Genomic DNA, 19,461 nt, shown 5'->3' on the forward strand with positions numbered 1-19,461 from the left:
CGTGCAGAGGGAGTTTGAAAGACAACCGTTTATCCGCCCCTCGGATTGAGCTGTCAATGGTGAGTTTCCAGACCAAACATCTTGATGTGGGTCTGGCTTGTCAGGCTAATATTTTGATTATTTTACCTACAATTTTCACACTGCTCTTTTGCAAGCACTGATATTCCCACTGGGAAACGCAAATCTAGTTATTTTTGTTTTCTTCCATGGTACTATCCAATATCATTTTCTTCATCAACCCCCAAGAAATGAAACCCTAAGCGCTCACTGCAGGGAAGAGCAATTATATAATCTCTGCTATGCCATTTAACATCATTTCCCTAAAACAGTCAAACTGTTTATGCAGTTATTGCGCATGAGTCCTAATTCCAGCTCTGCGTGATTTAGCTAAAGGTCACGCCTGAGCTGTAATGACCCAGCAGTCTGGCGTCTGGTTTTATTGAACCTCTGGACTGAATGCTTTGCAATTGCTTTCATTTGTGCCCATGCGCTGGGCTCTCTCTGTCAGACCCGTGTGAGTAATAGGTTCAGCCTGTGGGCGAGCGCCGGGTCACTCCGGTCTGTCTTTGCCCATCACAGCGGGGGGTGAAAACTTCCCTCAAGGACACCAAATCTCTTTCTGGTTGGCCAAACACAAAGGTGACAGTGCTAGAGGTGGGATCGATGTGTCAGATGGGGGAGGAATATTACAGGAATCTTCTGGTATTACTTCACATTAACTTTGAGCACAACTGTAATCCAGCCCCATAATGCCTCTCAGAAATCAGCCCACCTTCAGCCGTCTATGTTACACGCTGGGATTTCAGTAATCTGCTACTGTGAAATATCATAGTATCACTTAAATGATTCCATTCAACACAAGTGCTCATATGTTTTGCTCATTTACAAGTTCATAATTTTATTTTTCTCGTGCTGTGCATTGCTACAGCAGCTCTTCTCACTGCCTGAAACATATGACGTACTGTACACTATGCACTCTCATTCATTTTATAGTGTTGTTTTGTCATCGAGCATTGGCGTTTGAAGCCCCTCTCCTTTTGGCTATGTGAGGAAATCAGTGACAGTTGAGCTCATGAAGTGTCCAACATTCGCACATGGATTTTAAGGGCCTTTTTTCTTGCTGGAATGATTAGTGTGAACACACAACTTGCACCATTACAAAACGATTACAAAACATCCAAATTTGGACAACTAGAGTGCATCAGTTTTAGTTCCTAAAGCCCATGGCTGCATCATACATCACATACTCCTCTACTATATTGCATATTTCTCATTCTGAATCAGATACAGATAAAGTAGCACAGTAAAGATTACATTTATATAAATTCATTAGTGAGAGAGCGATTGTGTCTCTCAATAAATGTATTCTACCTGACAGCATCTTTCTACTAATAGTGAAGCTGTGGGTTTTAGCTATCAAGAAATATATACTAGATCTTTTCAGTTTCTAAGATATTGTATTGATAAATTACAGAACAGTTGACAATACATTTCTGCTCTACTGAGTGTTTCTGTGTGCACACGATCTGCTCATGATGCACAAGCTACTGACTGTGTGTGTGTGTGCGTTACAATGCAGCAGCGTTTATTAGTTTAGAACAAGGATTAACTTAAGTGTACAATAAGCTGTTTAAAACATGCATTTGTAACAGAGGCCAGCTAGTTGTAGTTGCTGTGCGAGTAAACCCCGCTCCTCTGACCGCAAGAGAGGCTCTAGGAACTGACCCTAGAGAATGCAGCCTTTAGCCTCCTTGTTAGAGCGCCTGACTCTCATGTCGGCTGACCTGGGTTCGAGTCCCGGTCCGAGGAGAAGGGGTTACATATTCACCCGAACAATTTTAAGCATCCAGATGGTATAAATTAAACATATCTTGTGGAGCACTCATTGTCTGGCTATCTCCAGATCAAGCTTAATTTAAGACTGAACATTGGTCTGAGGAGTCTGCTATGTATTTTCTACTGCACAAGAGGTGTGATCAACGGGCATAGTTCAAATGTCTCTGTATGCAGTTGGATAGTCATTCAACCAATCAAAGCACAAGAGGCGAAATCAACGGGCATCAATCCATCGCTTCTCTATCGGTCATCGTGTTAAAACTGCCAATAGCGTGGCAGGTGGATAAGCCAGTCTGTGATTGGTTCCCACAAAAGTGTTACAGAAGCCATGGAAATAAATGAACAGTTTTCCAGACTGAGTTGCCGGGCGAAATCAAATCAGGCAGATCAGGCTGGGTTTACCCTGTCTAGTGTGCTCACTGGATATGCAGTTATTTGTCATTTTAACTGTTGCAAACAGAGTGTAAATGTGGTCGCTCTTCCTGTTGAGCCCTCTATAGGCCATGCCCAGTGACCAGTAGACGTCAAGATTAAACTGTCATGGCAGAACAATAAAGTTGACTAGTCTGTGCAACCCCTAACTCATAATACTAAGAGAGTTGGCAAAAAGTCCCAGTATGACCTACTACTGGAGTGTGCATACGATGGACACTTTACTGTCCCATGAGGCCATGGGAGAAGATTTGGGAATGACAGTCACATGATAAATGACAACATGGTGAATGAGGTACGTCTAGATTACATTCATTCATACTATTCAAGAGAGTATGCGATTTTCAGACGAAGGACACCTGTTCGAAACTCCAAGCTGGCCAAGTCGTGATTGGTCATGATGATCAGCTGCTTAAAGTGTGTTCATGAGCAGCTGTAAACAGTATGATATCTATGGAAACTATGGTGTCGCTATTAGAAGTCCAAACTAATGTTTGCCTTCGCAGGGGGGAAAAAATAGCAAACATTGCAAAATCACTGACCCAACTGTTGTTTGAGGGCGGGTCAAAGAAGCCCAAAGGCAGGCATTATGCAAATGTATAACATGTTAACATCGCAAAGTCACGGAAATAATGGCAAGACTACAAACAAGGCAGGCGTTTTCTGTTGGATAGATTCACTTCCTTTGGCGTGAAATGTGTAACTTTGCAGATCACAAGCCATTATATTACACGAGAATAATAATAGGTGCCCTTTAATATGGCATGGTATCATGGATGACCGTTAAAGGAATACCCCTGGTTATTTCAAGTGTAAGGACTGGTTCATGACTCTGTCACATGCTCTGCATCGGGTCTTGGCCTGAACTCTTTGAATGGATCAGTGTCATTAGGCCCTGGCTGTTTCCTCATCAAGGTTGTAGAGTCGTCCCGCTGGCTCGCAGGCTGTGAAGTTCACCGTGATCTCTGTTCTTCCGCCAGCTCTCGCTCAGGTGTGAGGTGCCCACGGCAGTATTCGTTTGTGGGACAGGACTGATGACCTTACTGGCTCCAGAAACCTTCAGTGGAGCCAAGAGTCAAGGGCATTACGGGAAAACAGGCATCAGAAAAGCTACTGTGTTATATCACAGTCGTTGAGATTTTGGGGAATCGTTTGCCCAAAAATGAGAATTATACCATTATCAATACACAAATATGTTGTTCCAAATCTTATGCAGAACACAAACAGACACAGATGTCACTGTTTATACTTTGTTTATACAAAGCATTTACTGGAAAGGGTAAAAGGGTCCTTAAAGGGCCCAGGAGTAACTTTATGTGATGTATTGCATGTATCCTGAAGCCATGTAAGAGCTTAGTGTTTAGATTGAAACTTGAACACGCATCATGCCAGGTTTGACAAAAGCCAATTGCCATTGATTCTGATGTGTCTGCGACCAACCAAAATGCAAATAGGTTTGGTCCTGTTTACACCTGGTATTAAAATGTGTTTTGGTCAATCGGCTCACAAGTGGATGACGCTAATGTAGTATTTGCTTGTGGGTGTTTTTGGGGCTTAAATCCTAAACTAAATGATGGAAATAAAACCCACAGACACTGACGAGCTCTTTACTCAGTCTCCCGCTCTCTTTATTCACACTCTTCCGCTTCTCCTTTTTACATCCACCGCGTCATAATAAAAGTCCTCACAACAACATCCACTTTAACGGATAGATACTGCTGAATTAACATTCAAAGTAACTTCAGTTATCATCTTTAACATAACTTCAACTCTTACACTAAATACAGGTGTAAACGGGTTTTGAAACTACCCCTTCCAGAGGTAGTGGAAAATGCATTGCTTTTTTAGTGTAGACACTCATGTGGTCGAATGCGTTCGAACAGCCACTAAAAGCCCCCCTACACTCCACCGACTGACCTAAGGCGAAACATTATGGGAAGAGTGCTGGCCAGACGGGATTTAAACTTTGTCGAAAAAGGTGGTAATCCTTTTTTTAAATTTGCAACTATGGGCAGAGCTCAACAAAGACTGCGGGATGTGTTATCCAAAAGCATCGTTAGCCAACTAATGTTGCAATTTCCGTCATTATCAGCATAGTTCAACCAGTCTGTGTTTCCCGAAACCATCGTTCCAACAAACATTCGCAAACAGCATCGCAAACTTCAGTGGTCTGAACGACAGATCTCAACCTGTGGTTAGAAGCAGAGTTTCTTGTTAGCATGACATGTGGACTTAATAAATCCTTATCTTGAGAAAAATAACCAAGCTGACACTCAGTACAATCTATATATGTTATTTTGAATACATACAAATGTCATTTACGTCTTTAGTTTGTCAAAATATTTAAAGTATTAATTCGATCTCAGAAGGATTCATTAAATGAGTTATTACTTTTTTTTCCCCTAAAGAAAACTGCTACTGAATATCCTCCTAATTACTATATCCACTGAAGTAAAAATCAAGTTTTAATGTTCTTTATATGTCTATGTAGTGTGTTTAATATGCTGTAAGAAGCAAGCCATGTGCAAATTCATCAGTCAACACCATTGTTGAGTATTTTCTCCTTAAAACATCTCAAAAAGTCTGTTTTGAAGTCGCCCGTTTCCCACCGATCTAGTTTGAGTGAGTGGAGGCGGGGACTAATTTGCATATGCATGGTTTCATGTATACTAAATGAAGGAAGTGTGTAGTGTTACATTCAAGCGATTGTAAGGCATGAAGAAATTATGTTATTTTGATGATCAAATCTTAATTTTAAGGGATAAAGGGCCAGATTTACTGAACAGGCAAATTAGCGTAAGAGCACAATCTCATAAGAGCGCAAATGGTAGCGTATAGGGGTGTAACGATTCGTTTAACAACGATTCGATTCATATCACGATTTATGTTTGTCGATACGATTTAAGGATGATATTGGTTCATTTAGAGCGATATGATCCGAAACGATTCAGTGACTTGAAATCGATTCAGGTAACTTTTTAGCCAAAATTTTAAATCAGTGTGACGGTTTTATTTCAGTCGTATCAAATCGTTGTTAAAACGAATCGTTACACCCCTAGTAGCGTAGCGTAAAGTTCAGCATGTAATCTACTGGCGACACTCAAATTAAAGAACAGACACAGCCGGATCACTTCAAAAAATGACCAACACAATCTAATCTTTTTGGCCAGTAAATAATGATGCAAACACCAGTAAAGTGCAAAACTTAGTAAATGTTACATACTTAGTATCAAATCAAATCAAAATTTATTTTTAAAGCACTTTTTTAAAAACAACTGGTGCTTAAGAAAGTGCTGTACACACGAATAGACTAAAATACAAAGAAAACAAAACAATCAATAATAGGGGAAAAGAGCTAAAACAGAACAAGATACAAGTAAATGATAATAAAGCAGTACTCAAAGAGTGTCAAAAGCCAAACCATAAAAATAAGTTTTTAAACTAGATTTAAAGACGGCAAGTGTATAAGCCTGCCTATTATAAAGAGTAGGGGTGTAACGATTCGTTTTAACAACGATTCGATTTGACTGAAATAAAACCGTCACACTGATTTAAATTTTTGGCTAAAAAGTTACTGAATCGATTTCAAGTCACTGAATCGTTTCAGATCATATCGTTGTAAATGAACCAATATTGTCCTTAAATCGTATCGAAAACCTCAAATCGTGATACGAATCGAATCGTTGTTAAAACGAATCGTTACACCCCTAATAAAGAGGCAAACTATTCCAGAGCTACGGGGCCGCCACGGCAAAGGCTCGGTCCCCTCTGCTCTTCAACTTTGCCCGTGGAGCAACTAAGAGCAAATGCTCAGCGGACCTTAGAGCCCTTTGTGGAGTATAAGGCTTAATCAAGTCAGAAAGATATTTCGGTGCTAAACCATTAAGGGATTTAAAAACAAACATCAAAATCTTCAAATGAATTCTGAATTGTACAGGTAACCAATGAAGAGAAGCAAGAAACGGGAAATATGATCCCGTGTACCCGTCAACAAACGCGCTGCTGCGTTTTGAACCATCTGCAGTCTGGAGAGAGAGGTCTGGCTAATACCAATGTAGAGGCCATTACAATAGTCCAGGCGAGATGAAATACAAATATGCACCAGTCTTTGAAAGTCATTAAAGGACAAAAAAGATTTCTCCTTGCAGCAAGTTGTCTCATTTGAAAAAAAAAACTAGATTTGACTACCGAGTTAATCTGTTTGTCCAGTTTAAAATCACCATCCATAATAACCCCCCAATTTTTTACATGGGGCTTAACCAGTGAACTCAGTTCCCCAAGGTCCAGGTAATGACCCATGTGCACCTCCTGACGTAAAGAGCATAACTTCAGATTTTTGGTCATCAAGGCTAAGGAAATTTAATGCCATCCATGCCTTAATGTTCTCCAGACAATGCAATAACAGCGTTAAAGAGCCAGTATCTTGGCGTTTCAATGGCAGATACATTTGCGTATCGTCTGCGTAATAGTGGTAGGAAATACTGTATTTCCTTATAATATCCCCCAAGGGCAGCATGTAAAGGGAAAACAGTATAACCTAAAATAGTAACCAGGCATGATTCATTTAAACACTCTCCTCTCATAAATACTGCATCTGAAAGGGAAACTCCTACAAATGCATATGTAAGAAGATCAGCCGGAAAAATAACCCTGTCCACACCCTCCCAGCGCTAATTCATCACTGCGTGTCTTTAGTAAACCCTGACAGTAGTTTTTAATAGCAACACATTGAATTGAATGTGAAATTGTGAAGTAGAAAGACTGAAATAGTATTTTTTTATATTCCATACTGCAATAAACTTAAAAAACATTTTTACAGTATGTGAGATATTACCTTGTTTCAAAATGAATCATGAAGACACATCCCTGAGGATCATAAATAGGAAATGATGTCCTTGAAGTGAACATTGTTTGCACGCTTCACTAAACGCTGCTAAGAAAATTGGTCTGAGGTGAAGGTTGCAGGGCCAGAGAGTCGTCGGTGATGCGCAGGAAGTCAGAGTTATGTTGGGTTTTGTCCATGTGTGTTCCAGCATACGGTAGGAAGCCACATCAAAGACTGTCAGTCGCTGCATGTGGAAACATCCATCAATGTTGAGTGTCTTTGTCATCTAAGACAGTGTAAATGGAGAGAGAAGCTCACCTGAGGGACGATATAAGGCCCCTGTGTGCTTCTTACATGGATTGTAAACTGTTATTGATTCTCTTTCCTGTAGGTTGTGACACTCGGGAAGAACAGTCGGGGATACCATTACGTTATTGCCAATCTGGTGAGTTTCAGCACCTTCATACACTAACTAAAGAAGAGAGAAATAATGGAAATTCATTGGCCAATGAGAATGTTGAAGAAGGTGAAAACACACGTGATGAAACATCCAGTGCAAAGCATGTGTGTGTGGGTTTGATATTTGGTTCAATTTCTCTAACAATGTGGTGTAATCATCAAGTAAAAAGTGATTATGTTATTTTCAACACCTTAGATATATACACGTAGATGCACGTTTACACTTCTCAGCCATTATTTTAAAACATTGTTTCAATTTCGAAGAATTTACATTTTTCAAAGTAATGACTTTGAATCATGAATATTAGTTTTCTTGGGATTCTGCCACTTTTACACTCTTGAAATAATCTTGTCATGTCATAAATGATCTGATACTCGCAGACCTTGATGCACACATGTGGTCATAGTGGTTCTCTCTGGGATACTACTTTTTGTTTTATGGTTTTCTTAAAATAAGAAGAAGAAGAAGAAGAAGAAGAAGAAGAAGAAGAAATATAGCTGCAAGCAGCAATTATTGGGACCAAACACAAAAAGGACCAATGCAAGCTGGGTGCTGCAGAAAAACTGCAACAATAAGCAAATCAAAAAAGTCTTTGGGTGTGCTCTTTGTCGAATGTGTGCGTTATTCGAGAAAGCTTTTGAAAAAGTTTTTTTCCGAAAAATTCTGAATGGTGGAAAAATTTTCACAATGGAAAATGATGTCATAGGGTGAAATTGCATAATCTTGGGCCAAGGAATCAGTTGGCAATCAATATTTTTAATTGATGAATTGTGTAAGTGTTTTTATAATTATATTATATTAATAGTATTTTAATTGCAGTGATATAGCGGAAACTTTCCATGGGAAGTTAAGCTGGGGAATTTTTGAAATACTCAGAAATGTGGGTCATTTATATAAACTGTATACAATCATAAATATACACATTTTGGTCACACTTATTTTTTGGGTTCAATTAACACTATTAATTAGTTGCTTATTAGCATGCATATCACTAGGAATTTGGCTGTTTATTAGCACTTATAAAGCACATATTAATGCCTTATACTTCATGACCTTATTATACATCCCTTAATCTAAACTTAATAACTACCTTACTAACTATTAATAATAATAAGCAGTATTGAGGCTAAAATCATTGTTAATAGTGAGAATTGGATACCTAAACTAAAGTGTGACCAACCAGACATACATGTAAATTATGCAATAAAAAAAAAAAACATTTTTGATTGATTTATTTGTGAGTAAAACTTTAATAGATGTTTTCATTTAACATCAAAAAACATGAATGTTAAATAAAAAAAAATATTCCCTGTTATCTACCTCCCAAAAGTCCCATTCAAAATGTGTGGCCACAATAGGCCTGCATAAGGGTAGAAATTCAACTGAATTTGCATTAAATCTTGATCTTTTAACTAAGATATGCAGCAAGAATTTTTTATTTATTTTTTCAACTACATTTCAGTTTCCTGTTATAGGCTAACCTGCATTTTTTGGGAATTATTTCCATTAATTCCCATCGAATTCTTCCAACCTTTGAAAATTCCTGCATTTTTTCAGCTCCACACACAAGACCTTCAGTTTCTTCAAAATCTATTTTCACGAGATGATTGTTATATTCCCATCATGTCATGGATTCTAACTTTTCTTCTTTTCCGTCATCTCTTTCCACAGGGCTTCACCAACATCAGTCTGGACAAGGTGTTTCTCGGCGGAGCAAACATTAGTGGCTTCCAGATAATCAATCCCGAAAACTCAGTTGTACAGCAGTTTCTCCAGCGATGGGACCGTCTGGATGAAAGAGAGTTTCCTGAAGCTAGAAACACACCTCTGAAGGTCTGAAACTACTATGTAAAAAACCATTCAATCATTGTTGTTGTCTATTCTGCTTCTACTTTGTCTTTCTTTTGCCTTTCTTAATTTTTTTCCTCCTTGCAACAGTCGATATATTGACATTCAGTCCAGAGTGCTGTTAAAGCTGGGCTTCAATTTACATCTAATTAAACGATGATCATGAGATGAATAGATTTCAGATGCCGTTTAATTAAGGTTTTATTATGGATGACTGGGTAAGAAATTACTATACTTTCATCGAACTGGTGAGCAGCGAAAGTGTTTAAAAATGCCTGAATATTCAAAATAAAGGTCACCCAACAATCAAAGGCTTCATTTTATTAATATAGGGAAACACTATTACATTTTGCAATGTGACATTATTTTCATGATAAATTAAGTAAATTTTACCCCAATTGGTCATTTTATTATTAAGGTTCAAGCATTTTACAAAGATCAGCATTCTCTAAAAGTGTTTGGGCAGACCAAACCGTATAGAGACATCACCAAGACTCGCTCCGATCAGCCTTAAAGTTGTGTGAAAGAGATAACATATAGACTCGCGTATCTGATATCGTTGGAATCCTTGACTTAAGACACCTTGGTGAAATGTTTGGGTATTTTGTATTTTTACGAAAAACCTACTTTTGGGGACTAGTCCTGGGATTTTCGCCCGATCTAAACCAAACCAAGGAAGAAAAATTATCTGGAGTCTAATAGTCAATAATTTAAAAAAAAATTCTACATTTCGATTGACATCCCTGACAGGACGCCAAAATGCTCGAAGCGACAATGGCATCTCTTACTAAAATGGCTATCCCTCTTAAACTGAATAAAATGATTTCACTAAACTCTATATTTGTACAGGCTTGGTCAGTGGTCTCCTGAAAAAGGAAGAGGCGACTAGCCTCTTGGTGGTGCTTTAAAATTAAAATTAAAACATGAAAACTGCTATAGTGAAACAGTCAGTCCGACTGAACTGAAAACTGGCATGTAATATCTTTGTCCAAAGAGTCGCCGTTGTCTACGAGGACATTTGGATATCTAAAAAAACACGTCCCTGTTGGCAAATGAATTTTGAGTGCCTGTCAAACAAGGTTAACATAGGCCGATGCGAACGAAACTCACAGGGCCTGTTTGACTCACGGCCCAGAGGCCTGCTTTGAGAAATTTTAAATAAAACAGCCTTCGTGGTGCATAAAGGATTGTATATCATGTGATTTTTCACACATGCCCACAACATTTCATACCATATGGTAGAACTCATTCTGAGCAACTTAACCCCTAGCACTAGGACTGTTTGTTAAATATTAGAGATGATTTCAAAAACATTCTTTTGCAAACTAATCGTAGGTTTTTGGCTCAACCTCGATAACTGTTAAAAAGCTTTAAAGCTACTATATTTTGTTAGTTTGGCTGTAAATGGTCTTTTACAGCTGTGATCTATGTCGTTAAATGCTCGCTAAATAAAACATAACATATTTTTACAAATATGTTACGCTACGTTCACACCAAACGCGAATTGAGCGTCAAAATTCAAAAACATTTTGAATCCATTCGCGCGTCCGCAGCCCATTGGACGCGCGTAGAAATCGAGCATTTGAAGCGAAATACACACGCGTTAAAGGTGAAATATATTAAGCATTAACAGCCATACGTGTGGTTCAGCCAAAGCACTACCTGGATTATCTTCACTGTCTGCATGTATATTTAAATAAAATATAAAATTATGAAACTTAACTTTGCCCTCAGTCAAAATGATTTGGTAGGCAACAATAGATTAATTGGACCAAAGATGGCCCATCAGATGTACACGAGACGAAGTATATGTCATGTTAAACCTCTACAGAGACATCCGAGCCAGCGGTAAACGCCAGAAGGTCTGGCCGAGGAAAGGCTGCTCTCGCCAGGGTTAACAAGCGCTGAGCGCCCGGCGATCGCCTGGATCTCAACTCCAAAAAAAGCAAGAGTGTTCTTTTTAAATAGGCTCTGTCTTTATAGGTAAACCACATATTTTAGCTTTAAACAACTACATTATCAACTGAAAAGCATTAAAACTACATTTAGTGACAAAATATCAGTATTTTTTAAATTATATGCAGGGTTTCTCATCACGTGGCAGCAGCAAGCAGGCTCCTCATTGGTTAACGCGGCGCGAATTGACGGCAAAGTTTGAATTTTTCAACTCGGGCGCAGACGCGAATTCGCTTCAAACGCGTGAATGCACAAAAAGCATCACTCGCGCAAGATGCTCAATTCGCTTCAAATTCGCGTTATTCGCGCGAAATGAGGCGGAAATCGCATCCATCGCACCGCATGAAACGCATCTATCGCGCCGCAGGACCTCCAGACGCGCGTCAACGCGCCTTTCCATTGACTTAACATGAAAATCATTCGCTCTATTCGCGTTTGGTGTGAACGAACCTTTAAAGCGACTAATCGCTGATTGTTAATCGCAGCTATATTTATTATTATTGTTTTGATGTATTCTGTAACACTTTTAGCTTTTATACATTGTAAAACAAATTGGTTGTTTTTTGTTGGTTTAACTTAAAAAAATAAGTAACCTGGTTGCCTTAAAATTTTAAGTTTATTGAAATTAAAAATTTGAGTTGATACAATGAAGGAAATTTGTTTCATAAATAGAAACTCAAAATATTTTTGCATCTGAACCACATAAAAAATTTGATAAATCATGAAAATAGCACTATTTGGCATGTTTCACTGCATCATCAGAAATAAAACACACACAATTACCAAATATGCTTACAAAATCTTTTAATAATATTTTAATAAAGGTTGTCGAATCTCAAAAAATGTTCATTGTATTTCAATGAACTCAAAATTTTAAGGCAACCAGGTAACTTTTTTTTTTAATCATTTTTTACAGTGTATATAATGCATTATAACAATATTTGTAATGCTTGTGCCTTGTAACATACCTTATAATGCATTCTATGATCTCATAAATAATTGTTGTATTATAACCCCAGTTATAAATCATTATAACACTTATATTGCATCTTTAGAACGTGTCATGCAATAAGACCAGTTTCAGATGTAAAAGCAAATATATAATGCATTTTAACATACATTATGAATATCTTTATGAATACGGTTTATTCCTAACAGGTTTTCATTAAATTAAGCCAAAAAGAAAAAACACGTACTGTTGAAATGTGCTCATGCAGCATCACACACTTTGTTTATGTGAAAAAGTCTTTTCCAAGACAGTATGAAGGCGTTTAGAATTGAAAATGAAAATGTACAATGTCTCCTATGATGTTACCTTTGTTATATTGCATTTTATTTTAGCTGCTAAATTCCTTGCTATAGTCGCTTTGAAGAGATACAAAACAATACAATTGTGTAGCTCATGGCAAATTAGCAGATGCCAGCTTGCTCTCTTTTCTTGGATGAAATGGGATCTAATTACAGGTTGCACAACAATAGCACCAAAACCCTGTAGAGTCTCACATAACTAAACATTTTACATATCTCTGTAATTAGAAACCTGGTTAACACTCTTTACATAGCAAGAAACAATGCGCAAGCTACATCCCTGAAGCGTGTCGTCTTTGGTTGCGTTTGCCAACTATGATTACATGCAGTAATGCATCGCAATTATCCTTCATTATGTACGTCAACATACGCGAGTGGACCTGGAAGAGGCCAGCCTGTTTTAACCCTCTCCAAAGTGTTTACTTGCAGATAATGTGTTTGCTTATTTTAAACTACTCTAACAAATGGCTGTTAATGTGAGGTGTTTAATGGTTGTTGTGTACAGTATACTTCAGCGTTGTCTTACGATGCCATCCTGGTCATTGCGGAGGCGTTCCGGTACCTACGCCGCCAGCGAGTAGACGTGTCCAGGCGAGGCAGTGCGGGCGATTGCCTGGCTAACCCTGCGGTCCCTTGGAGCCAAGGAATTGACATTGAACGAGCTCTCAAAATGGTAAACTTTATTTTACTAATGCATCTTTTATTTGTAATATTTCAATGTGTAATTCAGATTGTCAGAGTGAGTACGCATTTTGTCTCCGTATGGTTCCCGGACGCATTCAGATGCATTCATTTGCGGGTTTCTTTATTATTGGGTTATTCCTACAGTTTGGTGGATTTTGGACAATTGTTTAGTCTTGTGAGAGAAATAAAATGTCTATGAAAACCCATTGGTCAGCTCATGCTAGAATAGCCGAATCATTCTGACCAAACATTTCAGATTTATCTATAGAGTCTGTCAACTCTGTTACATGGCATTTTTTTTTACCTAACAGGGTGTATGTTTTAAGTGTATGAAGCCCATTATTGGGACAGAACAACATGCTAGCAGAAGATTTACATTTAAGAATAATTTTTATAGATAAATGTATAAAATATATTTAAAAAAAACTGACAGAACAGTGTGAACATGTTATGTGTTCGCTATAAGATAAGTCTTCTAAACTGAGGAAACGAGAGGATTTATGACTGATTCTTATTTTGTTCTTGGAGTTGTTTTCCTTCTTCATGGAAACGATGTCACTTCTGCGAAGTCATGCCACATGCGTTTTTTATGCACAGATGTGTCCTAATCAAAAATTCACATGTCTCCATCATGTTTTCTCAACTTTAAATGTGTAATAAAAGTTACAAATATATTTCCATGACACTCGCCAAACACGAGTCAAATGGACGTTTAAACGTCTCAACTATACATTACATTAAATGCTTTTAAAGGGCTATAGTGCCAATGTAAAAGGGTGGACATAAACAAATGTTTTTACACATTAAAAAGTAGGTATCACGATTTATTTTACTTCATGTCAAATGTAATTGTATATGTACTAATTACAAATTTCTAGCACCTTATTACGACCTATTTTAAGTCATGCGCCCTCTAGCTGGCGTAAAAATAATGACTGTTGTTACGTCTGACTTCATAAAATGACGTATGACTGTCGTTACCAATCATTAAGCGTGCTCCTTTAAATGTATGGACTTTTTACCACCATTTGTCATATTTACATTTAACAAAAATAATTTTATGTACAACTATACCCCCCCCCCCCCCCCATTTTTTTCTATCCAGGACACAAAAACAGTTACGACATCAAGATTTTAGTGAAAATTCACAATCCTCTTCAATACCACAGCTAAACAACTAGCTTGACGAATATAAATCTAATAGCCTACAGTTGTCATACAAGTAAACAGTCAGTAATAAAATAAGAACAATCAATCCAATTTCAAGCAATAGCACCAATACAACAAAGATACAAATAGGCAGGTCTAATAGTTTTCAGGAACCGAAATGTAATAAAGTAGGATAATCAAATAAATAACACTGCATAGTCTTCATATCGTTTTTAATGTCAAGAGTGGGGAGTGATTCCTTGTCCTTTGTTGTTTAATAAACATTACAAACGTTTTTATTATGATGCTGTCACTTTAAAACCGAATGCACGGATCATGCGTTTTGTGTTTGCGTTCACTTAAGACATAAGGGACTATGTTTACTAGGACACTTGTCGAGACAAGCATTTTTTTTACATAATTTTGAATGAATAAATCCATTTAAGTCCAGGAAGGCTTGAAAGACAGCTCAACTTCGTCTCATGCGCCTTTCAGGGCGTTCACACAGCTTTTGAATATCTACATTGGGAAGGCTGAAACTTTCGTGATGATGCCGCTCTGATCTGTCAACTGTTCAGATCGTCGTTCACGTTCATGTTTATGTTGTCAATACATTGCATTGTTAGAATTACAAAACATTGTTATTGGCGACTGACACAGTTTAATATACTCACCAACGGCAATTTTAACTTGCATTTGGCGCTTGGCCAGTGTCTTGGAAATATATATGTAACTTTTATTACACATTTAAAGTTGAGAAAACATGATGGAGACATGGGAATTTGCCTGTCAACACTTGTTTTGATTAGGGCACATCTATGCATGAGAAAACGTGGCATGAAAGTTGATTTGCATTTTATGTAAAACATGCAGCATTATTTTATGAGTACATCAAATCCACCAAACTGTGGGAATGACCCTTGTGTTGTTGCTGTTGTTCTTGGCAGGTCCAGGTACAAGGAATGACCGGCAATATCCAGTTCGACAGCTTTGGTCGCAGATCAAACTACACTATTGATGTTTATGAAATGAAGTCAGGGGGACCAAGAAGGGTAAGTCAGCAGGAAATCTGTCCATTTGCTGTGTAAGCTCTGTAAGATCAGTGGAAGAACTCAAATCATGGGTCATTTCAAAACTTCTATCATTGCCAAAGTTGCCCTCCAAAAATGGCTTCAGTTTTTTTAGGTTTGAGGTTATCTGTATGCTAGTTTACTCCTAAAGTCTGACCAAACAAACTTTGACAGTTTAAGTGTTTCCCTTCAAAGAAAATATCCCAAAGATATTGACTAATCTCCATGCTACTTGTGCTGCCTTCACTGCAATCAGGATTATCGTAAATACGAGTTTCCTAGTTAAAAATTGGAAATGAATGCCCTCTCAAGTCGTATTTACCCCTGGGAAGTTTGGGGATGATTTTATTTTTGATACCCAAGTTTGCCCATGTTGGACATGCCATAAACTTTGAACAATTGCTGCTGTGAATGCTATTCCTTATTAGTCTTTTTCACAACTGCTACATCGCCTATATGGCATATCTACATATATGAACTATTTGAAGCGTATTTTATATAATTTACACAGAGAAAATAGCCTGTTTTTGATCAATATTCTAGACAAAGCACTGTGAATGTTTATATAGACATCCTAGGTGTCGGCTGAACACAATCAGAGTTATCTAAAAAAAAAAAAAACATCCTTTTTTCCTAGTTTTGTAATAATATTGAATAATATCTGAGTTTTTGAAGCTCCAAAAAGCACATCCATCCATCCATCCATCCATCCATCCATCCATCCATCCATCCATCCATCATAAAAGTGCTCCATATGGCTCCAGGGGTGATGGGGTTTGTAGGAAAAATATTTATATTTAAAACTTTATAAACTATAATCACTGGCAATGGTCGTACGCGTATTCATGAGAAAGTCAAGTTCAGGCGGAAAGGTGACCTCTAACCCAACAATATGCTTCGAAATCCTCCAACATTTTTCTTTAAAACTTCTCGTTTTAGACTTATAATTCATGACCAGCCTTTCGTTTTGCTCTATCCTCTCCGTACGACCGCTGCCAGAAGCCAGTGATTATAATTTATAAAGTTATAAATATGGATATTGTTCTTACACGAACGCATGGCTTTGCTTCAGAAAACATTTATTAACCCATTGGAGCCATATGGATTACTTTTATGATGGATGGATGCACTTTTTGGGCTTCAAAAACGTGGGCACAATTCAATGCCATTTGAAAACTAGGAAAAAGGATGTTATATATAACTGTAATTATGTCGAACTAAAAGAAGAAAGTCATAGACATCTAGGATAGGTTGACCATCCCTTATTAATTTCAATACTTTTAAAGTATGCCCCATCTGTATGGATAGAAAATTGTTATATTACAAAATACTATAACCAAAATGTCTACATCCTGGGATAACAGGACATTTGGTCAACCTAACCTAGGATGGCTTGAGGGTGAGTAAATTATGGGGTAATTTTCATTTTTGGGTGAACTATTCCTTTAAGGCCACAATTCCCAAACAAAACCTACAGAAGCTTTAATCATCATAACCAGCAGTCATTAGCTTTCCCAAGAGCTAAGAGCAACAGCAGTTAGCATCACAGCAGCGATACGAATTTAGCCAAAGGTTAGACGGGGTCAGGTTTGGTAAGGAGACGCACATTGACAGTGACTGTCAGAAGTGATGTACAAAACTGTGTTGGACTTGTCTGCAGTGTCACCTCAGAGATGCCCTAGTGGCTAGTGCTATGCTAACGGTTTTGACACATGCCACTCAACCGGTGAACAAAAGAGGAAACGCACAGCGCACCCTTGTGATAAGCATTACAACCTTACCCACTTGAACAGAATTACATCCAAGAGTAACTTCCAGCTTCTGCATCCCTTGAAATTCCACCATAAGCATTTTCTTCCCATTTAACAAATGTCAGCCAAGAATTTGCCTTTTTCGTTTAACTCCAGGCAATAACAGCGGCAGCACAGAGACCTAATACTTTTTTAATGAGCACAATCTTATGAGAGTACACATCCACAACAGCTCCTTAGCTGAGCAGGAGGGCTGGGGGGGGGGGGGGGGGGGGGGTTGCTAGTTAGCGTTGATGCAGTAAAAAATATCTGCTGTTTGATAATAACATGAACGTTTTCCCTTTGCAGATCGGATACTGGAACGAGTTTGAGCGGTTTGTTAATATAATGGATCTGCAGTTCACCAACGATTCCTCCTCAGTGGAAAACCGAACAATTGTGGTCACTACTATTATGGTACACGCTCCATGACGTTTTAAACGTGTCGCATATTCTGCCCATCAGGGTCATGGTGTTGACTCCTAGATTGATACATTCTGTCCTGGGCGGGTAGAAGTACATTTCTTTTATGTTGCTTTCCATCCACTCATTACACGTTGAAACAGTCGAACGCGGGGAAAAGCGGCGCATGAGTGTTTCAACTGTATCCGTGTGGGTGTCAAAGCATTTTGATTTTCCATATATCAGTGGCCTGTCGTAGCAGTGACATCACAATAACGGCATTAGGTATGATGGTTTTACATTGACATCATCAAAGTAGACATTCAATGCATACGTAGGTAAGACCTGTTTCCACTCATCAAGTAAATGGTCAATGACACATGAGCTAGAACAGCAAGCTAACGCTTACCGCGACCAAGAAGGGTTCGATGGTTTGCCTCTGGCAAGTGTATTTGAGCAAGGCCCGGTTTTTGCACAGATCCACTTTACATTGACCGGAGGATTGCTCGGTGCTGACGTATCACTTCATCTCCCGCGGAGGTTAACGACGTTAGCTTTAGCGCCAGCCTCCAATTGGCGAGGCGAATGCACATCTCAGAGGAATTCAAATCAATGCTCACAACATCATCCCGTGTAAAACAGCAACCGCTTGTAATTGTTTTGTTTCACCAAAAACCAAGGTCAGTCTTTCAAATGACTTGAATGTGAGCAATTAAACCAGCAGCTGTCTGTTATTCCATCAGTGGGATTCAGGAGGAAAACAATCGCACAAAGGATGAGGTGAGAGGATACATTCAGCACAGAACAAACAAACCATCGCTAACCCACTGGTACCCTAATTGTCTCTGACTCTAATGGGATGCGTTCTCTCTGCAAGAAGCCATATTGTTGGGTAATAATGATGTGCTTAAAAAAGCAAGCCGCTGCCGCAGTGTTTGAAATAGAGGATAAAACCAGCTTGCACAATTTTCTTTGTCGACAAAGTGCTTTTTGGATGCGTTTGGATTCTAACGATGGCTTTGTTTTTGCTTCCCTACTGAAAAGACCATACATTGTGTTTTTGGATGCTGGTCCTCAGCATGACACGCTGGTGTGCTGGTGCGAATCTAGCACTAAACCAGTACGTAAGCCAGCATCACCAGAATGGCCATGCTAGTCGACCTGTGCTGGTCCACCGGCTACAACGAAACGGCAACACCTGGCATAAATCAGCCTGAAATTCATGCTGGTGTAAGCTGGTCTTTTTAGCAGGGCTATGTTCAATGTTCTTTCTGTTGGAATGAGAACGGCTTCTGGCGCATATAGGTGCAACGTGCTTGAATATGAATCAACACTATGATTCCTCTGCAGTCACTGCCATTTACTTCATGAATCGGATTCCTTTTCACTTCATACGTTCTTGCCTACCTCACCTGTCACCCTCAACTTATGCCAATGCATCTCAGACCCCTGGGATATTGCACCACGGCCGTGTGTGTGTACGCGTGTGTGCGTGTGAAAGCGAGAATCAGAACCTACTTTTATTCGTCTCCAATGCTCCTTCGTGGTCTCAGACCTCGTTTACACCTGATATCATCCATCTCAAGAGTTTTAATCCCAAGATCAAAACTAGATCTCTCAAAAGCGAAGGTGACCTGATTTCTAAAAGGGAAACGGAGACATTTCCTATTTGAGTGGTCAAAATATCACTTAAATCTAATT

General features: G+C 38.6%; 1 protein-coding gene across 5 annotated transcripts in view; it reads left to right on the plus strand.

Annotated features, from left to right (window-relative positions):
- The window catches only part of gria3b (glutamate receptor, ionotropic, AMPA 3b), a 181,615-nt gene that overhangs the window by 112,085 nt on the left and 50,069 nt on the right, over window positions 1-19,461 (plus strand). For all 5 annotated transcript variants that reach the window (XR_010908311.1, XM_067456843.1, XM_067456844.1 and 2 more), the window contains exons 5-9: window positions 7,485-7,538; window positions 9,225-9,386; window positions 13,171-13,338; window positions 15,446-15,550; window positions 17,668-17,775. Coding sequence is in view for 4 of the 5 variants with exons in the window: in XM_067456843.1 (XP_067312944.1) it covers window positions 7,485-7,538; window positions 9,225-9,386; window positions 13,171-13,338; window positions 15,446-15,550; window positions 17,668-17,775 (597 nt within the window). In the remaining variant the exon portion in view is untranslated. The remainder of the gene's footprint in view (window positions 1-7,484; window positions 7,539-9,224; window positions 9,387-13,170; window positions 13,339-15,445; window positions 15,551-17,667; window positions 17,776-19,461) is intronic.

The sequence above is a fragment of the Pseudorasbora parva genome, chromosome 11 (genome assembly GCF_024679245.1).
Source record: "Pseudorasbora parva isolate DD20220531a chromosome 11, ASM2467924v1, whole genome shotgun sequence".
Taxonomy (NCBI): domain Eukaryota; kingdom Metazoa; phylum Chordata; class Actinopteri; order Cypriniformes; family Gobionidae; genus Pseudorasbora; species Pseudorasbora parva.